The 15418-nt window shown below is 39.6% G+C and overlaps 1 protein-coding gene across 1 annotated transcript; it reads right to left on the reverse strand.

The window, feature by feature from the left end:
- Positions 1-6073: 6073 nt before the first annotated feature.
- On the reverse strand, positions 6074-7424 carry LOC123754070 (uncharacterized). The gene is made up of 2 exons (XM_045736226.2): positions 7349-7424; positions 6074-6966 (listed from the first exon to the last, which is right to left on the reverse strand). The coding sequence occupies exons 1-2, from the start codon at positions 7349-7351 to the stop codon at positions 6376-6378; spliced, it is 594 nt and encodes a 197-aa protein (XP_045592182.2). The 5' UTR covers positions 7352-7424; the 3' UTR covers positions 6074-6375.
- Positions 7425-15418: the final 7994 nt, after the last annotated feature.

The raw sequence follows: 15418 nt of genomic DNA on the forward strand, positions 1-15418 counted from the left end.
TCTCCTCCCAAGCCAACCTATGGTGCTCCTGTTCACACCTACTCTCCTCCCAAGCCAACCTATGGTGCTCCTGTTGACACCTACTCACCACCTCAAGACATCTACGGTGTCCCTACAAATACTTATGGAGTGCCACATGACACCTTCTCACCTGCACAGGACATCTACACAGTGCCAACTAATGCTTATGGTTTGCCACTTGACACCTACACACCACCAAGTTATGGCGGCTATCACTAAGGCGAAGACACATCAAGAGGTTTCAGAAGCATGAGACTATTTGCTTCTTCACGAGATTGCAAAGGGGCTTCCATCCCCAAGGAACTGTGGTTCTTCTTGTGGCGACTGTGGCACCTCGTAGTCTCCCATGGCACCCCTTTCTCGACTATGGCACCCCGTGGTCGAGAATGGCGCTCTTGCCTGTGATTGATTCCTGAACATCGCTCAACATGTAAAATAAGAATGTGTCCCCAAGGTTGCTACACTTCTAAATATATTTGTATTTATTTTATTAATGTGAAAAGATAACAATAAATAGAATGCAGTCTTCGTCTTTTTTATCACTAATTTTATATCGAGGAGTAAAATTTAATCAAGAAATAAAACCCGTTTCACTAATTCATATGAATGTGTAATGTTTTTAATTATTTTGCAAACTCCTTCGTGACTCGCTATATTGTTTCGTGAAGAGGTTTGCTCTGGTCTGTCTACAAAGTTCTGAAAATCTTCAAACGTGTAGTCATTTCTCTGTGTCAGCCCCTATTAACTGAGACTGCATGGCCCACTCAGTCAACACAGTTTCAATGTATTCTGCTAAGTATGTTCTGAGTCCCCCTTCTGACCAATGTAAGTAAGTGTGTAAGGAGTCATTTAGAACCTCGTATAGCATTTATGTCGGACCAATCTTGGAGTATACGGCTCCAGCGTGGTGTCGATATCTGGTCAATCACAAGACAAAGTCAGAGAAGGTTCAAAGGTATGCCACCGAGTTAGTTCCAGACCTTTGATGAATGAGTTAGAGGAAAAGCTACGTGAATTAATCCTCATGTCGCTAAAAGACAGAAGAGTTAGGGGAGACATGATTACCATATACAAAATTCTTAGGAGATTTGATGGGGTAGTTAAAGACAAGACAATTTATTAACACGTCCTGTCCTCCTCATCGGCATCCGACGACCTTGTGAAGGAAATTCTACCTGCCTACTTACATCAGCTGGCAGGTGTACACGATCCCAATTTTACACACTGTGCCACAGAGTGGGCCTCTCGTGCAGGCCCATCACCTCAACCACCATCCTCAAAAGCCCACAAGCAATCCAGCTGGGATGGCCCCATTGTAGACCAAGTTGCTGCAGTGTGCCTGGGTGCTGCAACAACACGACATTGCTCGCCTCACAGCAGTAGCAGCCCCACATGCAAAGAATAACTTTTTCTCAAAAAAGACGAATGTCTGGCGAAAATGAACCTCATACTCTCTGACCAAACTAAATTCCAAAGGGTAACGAAGGACACTACAGCCGAATTGAAAACAAAGGTAAACAGATTGATCGAAACTGTGAACGCCAGGAAATTCGGACTCCACCTGCCAAAGGTTATTGAGGAATACAAACCTGGGTATGCGTACGGAAAATGTCAAGACCCACAAGCCTGGAAACCCACTTCGGCTAATCATCAGCCAGATACCCACACCCACGTACAGACTGGCTAAACGACTCAACAGCTTGCTGACTCCTTACATACCTTGTGCTTTCAGCCTGAAGTCTCCCAAGGAATTTGTTGACCTACTGTGGGGAGCACAGGCCACGGGGATTAGAGCCTCGTTGGATGAAGAGTCACTACTTACCAACGTGCCGGTGGACGAAACAATCGGGATGATAGCAGACAAAGTGTATCATGACCCAGCTAGCACTCCTCTTGACATGCCAGAAAACACACTGAGAAAACTACTTCAAGCCTACACTAAAGAGGCACCCTTCTTGAGCCCGGATGGGCACATGTATAAGCAAGTAGATGGGGTCGCCATGGGTTCCCCCCTTGGTGTCCTTTTTGCGAACTTCTTCATGGGCACCATCGAGCAGAGGGTCTTAGTTGACATGGGCTTGAAACCCCCTATATACTGCAGGTATGTTTACGACATTTTTACGCAGGAACCTGATGCCAGATGTCTGCAGCAGCTGATGGAGTCATTTGAGCAGAATTCTGTGTTGAGCTTCACTTACGAGATGGAGAATGTTGGGAAGCTGCCCTTTCTGGATGTAACAGTCACGGAAAAGAGCGAAGGCTTCCACACTGCAGTCTACACTAAGGAAACCAATATAGGAATATGCCTCAATGCCAATAGTGACTGCCCAGACAGGTACAAGAGGAGTGTTGTCAACGCTTACTTTGACTGGGCTCTCAGCTACAGCTCAGGATGGAAGCAAGTCGATGAAAAACTCTGTAGGGTAAGACAGATCCTAATCAACAATGACTTCTTTAACCGTTTTGTTGAAGATGTCATAAAAATAAAAGTAAAACACCATGCAACCTCTGAAGAGTCAAGTAACACAACACTTGTATCCCCTATTAGACTTTTTTACAGGAACTTCTTTTCGATGGCTCATAAAACAGAGGAAAGATATATATATATATATATATATATATATATATATATATATATATATATATATATATATATATATATATATATATATATATATATGTCGTACCTAATAGCCAGAACGCACTTCTCAGCCTACTATTCAAGGCCCGATTTGCCTAATAAGCCAAGTTTTCATGAATTAATGATTTTTCGTCTACCTAACCTACCTAACCTAACCTAACCTAGCTTTTTTTGGCTACCTAACCTAACCTTACCTATAAATATAGGTTAGGTTAGGTTAGGTAGGGTTGGTTAGGTTCGGTCATATATCTACGTTAATTTTAACTCCAATAAAAAAAAATTGACCTCATACATAGAGAAAAGGGTTGCTTTATCATTTCATAAGAAAAAAATTATAGTAAATATATTAATTCAGGAAAACTTGGCTTATTAGGCAAATCGAGCCTTGAATAGTAAGCTGAGAAGTGAGTTCTGGCTACTAGGTACGACATATATATATATATGTATATATATATATGTATATATATATATGTATATATATATATATATATATATATATATATATATATATATATATATATATATATATATATATATATATATATATATATATATATATCAACCCGTTTTCGCACTTGCTTACAGTCAAAATTGGCTTATTTAATACGTGCATATGTGACATACTAATTGATTGTGAATATTTTAGTTTTCCTTGAAAAGCTTCATAAAAAACACCGACCTCGCCTAACCTTGTTAGTATGTTAAAATACGCATCTTATTGCTTCTTATTTACAATTATTACTTAACCTATCAACGGTATAGGTTAAGTAATAATTGTAATTGAAAAGCAATAAGATGCTTATCCTAAAATACTAAGAATGTTAGGTGAGGTCGGTGTTTTCTATGAAGCTTTTCAAGGAAAACTAAAATATTCACAATCAATTAGTATGTCACATATGCACTTATTAAATAAGCCAATATTGACTATAAGCAAATGCGAGAACGGGTTGTATTACTATACAACCCGTTCTCGCATTATATATATATAGCACTATATATATATATATATATATATATATATATATATATATATATATATATATATATATATATATATATATATATATATATATATATATATTTTTCTGTTAACAACGCTTCCTGTTGGCCTAAATTTAATAATACAGAAGCAAAGTTTCTGGCGGTCCATCAAACTATATACTTTCTATATTCTATATTTGGTACTTTCGACCAAATGGTTACTTAAGTACTTTCATTTTAGGAAGCTGAGCTTCGGGATTGAGAATCGCCCACAACTCTGGTCGGCTCCTGATTTTACCTGATTTACCTGAGGGCCACTAACACTAGTGGCCTCGTCGAGGACAAAAAACCGGTGGCTTGTCGAAGATTGCACAATTTGCCTTGAAATTCGTCTGCGATGCGTAGGAAATGCGGTGTTTCCGAAGTCCGATAAACAGTATACGAAGTGAATATAAATTTTTGGTTAATTATTTGGGTCATAAAATGAACGGTAGAAATGGAGAAATCACCCGTGCTAAGCGGTGATACTGGTAACTGGTATGAATAATTGTGACAATGCATACAAATTTTTTGTATACAAATATATAATAACGCCAGTGAGTTACGGTGATAATAATTATTGACATATTCTACTGTGTTATTGAAGTGATTGTTATGCCTGAACAGAGCACTGTGATTATGATGCCGCCGAAATAGCAGTAAAGCGAGCGGCAACTGTGAGAGCTCACAGAAATTGACTGTGATGCCAAATAGCCTTTAATCACCTGGTGTGCTGTATTTTGGAAAAAGGAACCGAGAATTGTACTGATACTCACAGTCGGAAGCAATAAAGACACTTGCAATTATGTCATATTGGCTTCGCGAGATCCCGATCCGTTGAACGCGGCACAGAGAAATTTTCAAACAAAAAGACTCAGTTTGAACCTCAATATACCAAGGAGCGCAGGAGACATACAGAAGACATGATTCGGAGTGAAGAAGAAGCGGCAATTCACGAATGAATCCACTCGAGAGTTTATTTGGGTCTCTTCTCTGCCTCCGTGAGTGTTAGATGGTCTTAGAAGGTTGTGAGACTTCCGCCGTGTTGAGACATTAGCAGTAGCTGAGTCGTGGGGAAACATTAGCTGACGTTGCTTGAGGTTACATTGAGAGTATTACAAATAACTCACATGCAGCTGGAGCGTCATCTCTGTAAACATTTCCAAGAGACTCGGTGTGAAAATGTGATTTAATGAGTGTTTGCGGACCTCATTGATAGAGTCAAGCCTACTAGTGTCATCCATTTTCCTCACTGAGTAGTGTTTTGATATATTCTGTACATATTCTGTTTAAAATAAACTAAGAAGCTCTGATGGTTAAATTATGCTCTGGTTGCCAGCATATGACATGAAAGACTACTTTTAATAACTAATAAACAATGGCACACCACCGTCCATGTCACAAGGTATCAGTCATTACAAATCTTGAACTAATTAACTGAAATAATTGTTTGAGAAGACCGGAAGTAATCGTCAGCTGAGTGATCTTGACACCAGTGTGTTGAGGAAGTGTAAATACTCACCTAACTGTATTCATCTAATTGTGCTCACAGGGATTGGGCTCTGGCTTTTTTGCTCCTACCTCACAACTCTCAATGAACTGGTGTACAGGTTCCTCAACCTATTGGTCTCTATCACATCTACATTTGGAACTGTTTATGGAGTCTACCTCCACACATCACTTACTACTGCATTTAATTTAACAAGTCTAGAAATAATTTTTTAATTGTCTCTGCCTAATTTGGAAACTCAGCTTCTGCCTGTGTCCCTGTTGTGCGAGTACCATCCGTGTTAATAAACAGATTTGTCTTTAACTACCCCATTAATTCTCCTGAGAATTTTGTGTATAGTAAATACGTCTCCCCTAACTCTTCTGTCTCCTAGCGACATTAGGCTTAATTCACGTAGCTTTTTCCTGGTAACTCATTCCTCATAGGTTCTGGAACTAACTCGGTGGCATACCTTTGAACCTTCTCTGACTTTGACTTGTGATTGACGAGATATAGACTCCACGTTGCAGTCGTATACTCCAAGATTGGTCTGACATATATGCTATACGAGGTTCTAAATGACTCCTTACACACTTACATTGGTCAGAAGGGGGACTCAGAACATACTTAGTAGAGTACATTGAAACTGTGTGGGCTGTGTGGACCATGCAGTCTCAGTTAATAGTGGCTGACACAGAGAGAAATGACTACACGTTTGAAGATTTTGAGAACTTTGTAGACAGACCAGAGCAAACCTCTTCACGAAACAATATAGCGAGTCACGAAGAAGTTTGCAAAATAATTTAAAACATACACATTCATATAAATTAGTGAAACAGTTTTTAATTCTTGTTTAAGTTATTTTCACGATATAAAATTAGTGATAAAAAAAGACGAAGAGATTGCATTCTACTTATTGTAATTTTTTCATATAAGTACAAAAAATACAAATATATTTAGAAGTGTAGCAACCTTGGGGACACATTCTTATTTTACATGTTGAGTGATGTTCAGGAATCAGTCACAGGCAAGAGCGTCATTCTCGACCACAGGGTGCCATAGTCGAGAAAGGGGTGCCATGGGAGACTACGAGGTGCCACAGTCGATAGAAGATCCACCGTTTCTTGGGGATGGAAGCCCCTTTGCAATCTCGTGAAGAAGCAAATAGTCTCAGGCTTCTGAAACCTCTTGATGTGTCTTCGCCTTAGTGATAGCCTCCATAACTTGGTGGTGTGTAGGTGTCAAGAGGCAAACCATAAGCATTAGTTGGCACTGTGTAGATGTCCTGTGCAGGCGAGTAGGTGTCATATGGCTCTCCATAAGTATTTGTAGGGACACTGTAGATGTCTTGAGGTGGTGAGTAGGTGTCAATAGGAGCACCATAGGTTGGCTTGGGAAGAGAGTAGGTGTGAACAGGTGCACCATAGGTTGGCTTGGGAAGAGAGTAGGTGTGAACAGGAGCACCATAGGTTGGCTTGGGAGGAGAGTAGGTGTGAACAGGAGCACCATAGGTTGGCCGAGGTGGTGTATAGCTACCATGAGACAACTGGGATGAGCCATGATCAAAGCCACTCAGAGAACCATGAGGTCTGGAGAAAGCGGAACCATGCTGGACAGGTTTTGAGAAGCTATGAGGTGCAGAAAACGATTCATGAGGTCGAGTAAAGCCGGAGCCATGAGATGTAGCCCCTAAAGAGCCATGAGATGAGCCTCCAAAGGTGATGTGGGACGAGGAGCTGACTACAGCGCTACCCCGAGCCACCACCACAGCCACGACCACAGTAACCAGCAATTTCTGCAAAAGAGAATAATGAGAATTTTCTACTTTGCATATTCAATGCCTAACACAGCATTTTCACAATATGAAAATATAATTCTATGGTTAATCAACCTGTAGATGCGTTCATTAATCTTTTTACATAGAGTTGTACTGAACAACTGGAATATTGATAATTACGAAAATGAATCTAACACGTTGATCAGAAAACCTTTGGAAATCGAGTTTTTTCAAATGTTTCTTCCCAATATATATTTAGGGAACTGTCAATGTCTACCTGAGCTAAATACTGGAGAAACACAAACTCTAAATCACTTCATGGCGATATAAGCAGGTGATCCCAGAGCACAACACTACCACCATATGAGGAGCGGTGTAGAGGATCAGGGGAGGAACCTACCATGTTAGGGGAGAGGAGATATAATCTGCCTCCCAGAACCCGTCGAGGCCTTTTATAGTCCAGAAGTGAGTTACTGTCGCCCTTGGAGAGCACTCAGGGCTAAACTGAGGGAGAAACGCCCATCATATGGTCTTCACGATATGGAAGGTCTGAAATAACGCCCTCTTTCAGATCTTTACGTATTAATTTTTAGGTTTCAATTCATAAAATATATTAATCATTTGATGTAAACATAAAATTTACTATGTATATTTCGTATAAATAATGAATATATAATATCTGAACTACAATTATAACTGAAGAAAAGATACTCGTATCTTTCGTTGAAACTTACATATATTTTTATTTTCCTTGTTCGTCCAATTTTAACTCCTTAAATTACCTTAAAACTTTCTGAATAATCTTTTATTTTTTTTATGGAAATTTGACTTTAAATCGATGAAACTTAAAAGGTTAAGTGTTTAAACGTCTAATGTTTTTGTAAGTACATGACAAACGTTGAATAAAATGGATCAAAATTCCTGAAGTGGTCATAGTGGTGAGTTTATGGTGCTAGAGACCAAAAGTAGGACTAAAATACTAAAATAGGAGTTGTCAAAACCACAAGCCACAAGTGGCCACACACACGTTGGACCATAACTGCTGTCCCATTCTGATTTGTAATTAATATTGTCCATTTGAAAGTATCATAAGTTGTGGTGTGTAATGTGTACTCTGGAAAGTTACTCTAAGATCTAAGATCACTCAAATTTGATGACTATCTTAATACTGAATAAAATCAATAGTTAAAATCCTCGAAGTTATTATCAGTCAAATCTACCAAGTTAAGGCCACTGGAAAATACAAAAGATCAAAGCTTATTGCTGTTAAGAAAGGAAAATACATGGACCTATTCTCACCTAGGCTCAGTACTTGTAATCGAACCTTTCCAATATGTATCGTAGATTATGAATTAATACAATCACGGGTCAAAGTCAACTTAACGACCATCGCCTTGCCATCCGGCCTCGAGGGAGGAAATAATACAGTACCTCACAGCTGTATGACGGGCGATATAAACATAGAAGGCAATGTAGGGTAATAATACATACTTGAAGAAGAATGGAAGGTGACTGATGTGACCTTGAGAACTTCTATAAGTTCTCATCGTATTTACTTTCTCGAGGGCGGAGAGACTCTGCCGGAAATACCAGTATTTTTGTCAATTTTCTCAAACACGCATTTTATTATAAAGTGGCATCAAGGACAATTTTAAAAGTACTGTAATATAACCTTAGTAAATAGGATTTAGTAAATTTCTATGATTATATGTAAATAAAATAAAATTAATCCTAATACATATTACGCGCGTGAACGGCGAAAAGAGAATATAATATAGATAATTTATTAAAATAAAAATATACATTATAATATTTAGTTGGTTATAAATAAACTCTTTCGTTGACTGCAACTCCTTGCCTAGCTTGTTGACGTCACCCTTAGCCAAGGGCAAGATTGGTCTGTGTGGTCATCTAGCCATCAACTTGACAGCGATACGAGATTAATATTTATTGCGTAACACAAGAGGCATACAAATGGAAGTTGTTTTTAGTGTTATTGCCATGTGGATATTGCTTTATTATGCACGGTGATGTGAAGCAACGTGGATATTACCTTATTATGCATGGTGATGTGAGCAACGTGGATATTACCTTATTATGCATGGTGATGTGAAGCAACGTGGATATTACCTTATTATGCATGGTGATGTGAAGCAACGTGGATATTACCTTATTATGCATGGTGATGTGAAGCAACGTGGATATTACCTTATTATGCATGGTGATGTGAAGCAACGTGGATATTACCTTATTATGCATGGTGATGTGAAGCAACGTGGATATTACCTTATTATGCATGGTGATGTGAAGCAACGTGGATATTGCTTTATTATGCACGGTGATGTGAAGCAACGTGGATATTACCTTATTATGCATGGTGATGTGAAGCAACGTGGATATTACCTTATTATGCATGGTGATGTGAAGCAACGTGGATATTACCTTATTATGCATGGTGATGTGAAGCAACGTGGATATTACCTTATTATGCATGGTGATGTGAAGCAACGTGGATATTACCTTATTATGCATGGTGATGTGAAGCAACGTGGATATTACCTTATTATGCATGGTGATGTGAAGCAACGTGGATATTACCTTATTATGCATGGTGATGTGAAGCAACGTGGATATTACCTTACTATGCATGGTGATGTGAGCAACGTGGATATTACCTTATTATGCATGGTGATGTGAAGCAACGTGGATATTGCCTTACTATGCATGGTGATGTGAGCAACGTGGATATTACCTTACTATGCACGGTGATGTGGAGCAACGTGGATATTGCCTTACTATGCACGGTGATGTGAGCAACGTGGATATTACCTTATTATGCATGGTGATGTGAAGCAACGTGGATATTACCTTATTATGCATGGTGATGTGAGCAACGTGGATATTACCTTACTATGCACGGTGATGTGGAGCAACGTGGATATTGCCTTACTATGCATGGTGATGTGAAGCAACGTGGATATTACCTTATTATGCATGGTGATGTGAAGCAACGTGGATATTACCTTACTATGCATGGTGATGTGAGCAACGTGGATATTACCTTACTATGCATGGTGATGTGGAGCAACGTAGATATTGCCTTACTATGCATGGTGATGTGAGCAACGTGGATATTACCTTACTATGCATGGTGATGTGAAGCAACGTGGATATTACCTTATTATGCATGGTGATGTGAAGCAACGTGGATATTACCTTATTATGCATGGTGATGTGAAGCAACGTGGATATTACCTTATTATGCATGGTGATGTGAAGCAACGTGGATATTACTTTATTATGCATGGTGATGTGAAGCAACGTGGATATTGCTTTATTATGCATGGTGATGTGAAGCAACGTGGATATTACCTTATTATGCACGGTGATGTGAAGCAACGTGGATATTGCTTTATTATGCATGGTGATGTGAAGCAACGTGGATATTGCTTTATTATGCATGGTGATGTGAAGCAACGTGGATATTGCTTTATTATGCATGGTGATGTGAAGCAACGTGGATATTGCCTTATTATGCATGGTGATGTGAAGCAACGTGGATATTACCTTATTATGCACGGTGATGTGAAGCAACGTGGATATTACCTTACTATGCATGGTGATGTGAAGCAACGTGGATATTACCTTATTATGCATGGTGATGTGAAGCAACGTGGATATTACCTTATTATGCATGGTGATGTGAAGCAACGTGGATATTACCTTACTATGCATGGTGATGTGAAGCAACGTGGATATTACCTTACTATGCATGGTGATGTGAAGCAACGTGGATATTACCTTATTATGCATGGTGATGTGAAGCAACGTGGATATTACCTTATTATGCATGGTGATGTGAAGCAACGTGGATATTACCTTACTATGCACGGTGATGTGAAGCAACGTGGATATTACCTTACTATGCATGGTGATGTGAAGCAACGTGGATATTACCTTACTATGCACGGTGATGTGAAGCAACGTGGATATTACCTTACTATGCATGGTGATGTGAAGCAACGTGGATATTACCTTATTATGCATGGTGATGTGAAGCAACGTGGATATTACCTTACTATGCACGGTGATGTGAAGCAACGTGGATATTACCTTACTATGCATGGTGATGTGAAGCAACGTGGATATTACCTTACTATGCATGATGATGTGAAGCAACGTGGATATTACCTTACTATGCATGGTGATGTGAGCAACGTGGCTATTGCCTTACTATGCATGGTGATGTGAAGCAACGTGGATATTACCTTACTATGCACGGTGATGTGAAGCAACGTGGATAGTACCTTACTATGCATGGTGATGTGAAGCAACGTGGATATTACCTTATTATGCATGGTGATGTGAAGCAACGTGGATATTACCTTACTATGCACGGTGATGTGAAGCAACGTGGATATTACCTTATTATGCATGGTGATGTGAAGCAACGTGGATATTACCTTACTATGCACGGTGATGTGAAGCAACGTGGATATTACCTTACTATGCATGGTGATGTGAAGCAACGTGGATATTACCTTACTATGCATGATGATGTGAAGCAACGTGGATATTACCTTACTATGCATGGTGATGTGAGCAACGTGGATATTGCCTTACTATGCATGGTGATGTGAAGCAACGTGGATATTACCTTACTATGCACGGTGATGTGAAGCAACGTGGATATTACCTTACTATGCATGGTGATGTGAAGCAACGTGGATATTACCTTACTATGCACGGTGATGTGAAGCAACGTGGATATTACCTTACTATGCATGGTGATGTGAAGCAACGTGGATATTACCTTACTATGCATGGTGATGTGAACCAACGTGGATATTACCTTACTATGCATGGTGATGTGAAGCAACGTGGATATTACCTTACTATGCATGGTGATGTGAAGCAACGTAGATATTACCTTATTATGCATGGTGATGTGAAGCAACGTGGATATTACCTTACTATGCATGGTGATGTGAACTAACGTGGATATTACCTTACTATGCATGGTGATGTGAAGCAACGTGGATATTACCTTACTATGCATGGTGATGTGAAGCAACGTGGATATTACCTTATTATGCATGGTGATGTGAAGCAACGTGGATATTACCTTACTATGCATGGTGATGTGAACCAACGTGGATATTACCTTACTATGCATGGTGATGTGAAGCAACGTGGATATTACCTTACTATGCATGATGATGTGAACCAACGTGGATATTACCTTACTATGCATGGTGATGTGAAGCAACGTGGATATTACCTTACTATGCATGGTGATGTGAAGCAACGTGGATATTACCTTACTATGCATGGTGATGTGAAGCAACGTGGATATTACCTTACTATGCATGATGATGTGAAGCAACGTGGATATTACCTTACTATGCATGGTGATGTGAAGCAACGTGGATATTACCTTACTATGCATGGTGATGTGAAGGAACGTGGATATTGCCTTATTATGCATGGTGATGTGAAGAAACGTGGATATTACCTTATTATGCATGGTGATGTGAAGCAACGTGGATATTACCTTATTATGCATGGTGATGTGAAGCAACGTGGATATTACCTTATTATGCATGGTGATGTGAAGCAACGTGGATATTACCTTATTATGCATGGTGATGTGAAGCAACGTGGATATTACCTTATTATGCATGGTGATGTGAAGCAACGTGGATATTACCTTACTATGCACGGTGATGTGGAGCAACGTGGATATTGCCTTACTATGCACGGTGATGTGAGCAACGTGGATATTACCTTATTATGCATGGTGATGTGAAGCAACGTGGATATTGCCTTACTATGCATGGTGATGTGAGCAACGTGGATATTACCTTACTATGCACGGTGATGTGGAGCAACGTGGATATTGCCTTACTATGCACGGTGATGTGAGCAACGTGGATATTACCTTATTATGCATGGTGATGTGAAGCAACGTGGATATTACCTTATTATGCATGGTGATGTGAGCAACGTGGATATTACCTTACTATGCACGGTGATGTGGAGCAACGTGGATATTGCCTTACTATGCATGGTGATGTGAAGCAACGTGGATATTACCTTATTATGCATGGTGATGTGAAGCAACGTGGATATTACCTTACTATGCATGGTGATGTGAGCAACGTGGATATTACCTTACTATGCATGGTGATGTGGAGCAACGTAGATATTGCCTTACTATGCATGGTGATGTGAGCAACGTGGATATTACCTTACTATGCATGGTGATGTGAAGCAACGTGGATATTACCTTATTATGCATGGTGATGTGAAGCAACGTGGATATTACCTTATTATGCATGGTGATGTGAAGCAACGTGGATATTACCTTATTATGCATGGTGATGTGAAGCAACGTGGATATTACTTTATTATGCATGGTGATGTGAAGCAACGTGGATATTGCTTTATTATGCATGGTGATGTGAAGCAACGTGGATATTACCTTATTATGCACGGTGATGTGAAGCAACGTGGATATTGCTTTATTATGCATGGTGATGTGAAGCAACGTGGATATTGCTTTATTATGCATGGTGATGTGAAGCAACGTGGATATTGCTTTATTATGCATGGTGATGTGAAGCAACGTGGATATTGCCTTATTATGCATGGTGATGTGAAGCAACGTGGATATTACCTTATTATGCACGGTGATGTGAAGCAACGTGGATATTACCTTACTATGCATGGTGATGTGAAGCAACGTGGATATTACCTTATTATGCATGGTGATGTGAAGCAACGTGGATATTACCTTATTATGCATGGTGATGTGAAGCAACGTGGATATTACCTTACTATGCATGGTGATGTGAAGCAACGTGGATATTACCTTACTATGCATGGTGATGTGAAGCAACGTGGATATTACCTTATTATGCATGGTGATGTGAAGCAACGTGGATATTACCTTATTATGCATGGTGATGTGAAGCAACGTGGATATTACCTTACTATGCACGGTGATGTGAAGCAACGTGGATATTACCTTACTATGCATGGTGATGTGAAGCAACGTGGATATTACCTTACTATGCACGGTGATGTGAAGCAACGTGGATATTACCTTACTATGCATGGTGATGTGAAGCAACGTGGATTTTACCTTATTATGCATGGTGATGTGAAGCAACGTGGATATTACCTTACTATGCACGGTGATGTGAAGCAACGTGGATATTACCTTACTATGCATGGTGATGTGAAGCAACGTGGATATTACCTTACTATGCATGATGATGTGAAGCAACGTGGATATTACCTTACTATGCATGGTGATGTGAGCAACGTGGATATTGCCTTACTATGCATGGTGATGTGAAGCAACGTGGATATTACCTTACTATGCACGGTGATGTGAAGCAACGTGGATAGTACCTTACTATGCATGGTGATGTGAAGCAACGTGGATATTACCTTATTATGCATGGTGATGTGAAGCAACGTGGATATTACCTTACTATGCATGGTGATGTGAAGCAACGTGGATATTACCTTACTATGCATGATGATGTGAAGCAACGTGGATATTACCTTACTATGCATGGTGATGTGAGCAACGTGGATATTGCCTTACTATGCATGGTGATGTGTAGCAACGTGGATATTACCTTACTATGCACGGTGATGTGAAGCAACGTGGATATTACCTTACTATGCATGGTGATGTGAAGCAACGTGGATATTACCTTACTATGCACGGTGATGTGAAGCAACGTGGATATTACCTTACTATGCATGGTGATGTGAAGCAACGTGGATATTACCTTACTATGCATGGTGATGTGAACCAACGTGGATATTACCTTACTATGCATGGTGATGTGAAGCAACGTGGATATTACCTTACTATGCATGGTGATGTGAAGCAACGTAGATATTACCTTATTATGCATGGTGATGTGAAGCAACGTGGATATTACCTTACTATGCATGGTGATGTGAACTAACGTGGATATTACCTTACTATGCATGGTGATGTGAAGCAACGTGGATATTACCTTACTATGCATGGTGATGTGAAGCAACGTGGATATTACCTTATTATGCATGGTGATGTGAAGCAACGTGGATATTACCTTACTATGCATGGTGATGTGAACCAACGTGGATATTACCTTACTATGCATGGTGATGTGAAGCAACGTGGATATTACCTTACTATGCATGATGATGTGAACCAACGTGGATATTACCTTACTATGCATGGTGATGTGAAGCAACGTGGATATTACCTTACTATGCATGGTGATGTGAAGCAACGTGGATATTACCTTACTATGCATGGTGATGTGAAGCAACGTGGATATTACCTTACTATGCATGATGATGTGAAGCAACGTGGATATTACCTTTCTATGCATGGTGATGTGAAGCAACGTGGATATTACCTTACTATGCATGGTGATGTGAAGCAACGTGGATATTA

The sequence above is a fragment of the Procambarus clarkii genome, chromosome 6 (genome assembly GCF_040958095.1).
Source record: "Procambarus clarkii isolate CNS0578487 chromosome 6, FALCON_Pclarkii_2.0, whole genome shotgun sequence".
Lineage (NCBI taxonomy): Eukaryota > Metazoa > Arthropoda > Malacostraca > Decapoda > Cambaridae > Procambarus > Procambarus clarkii.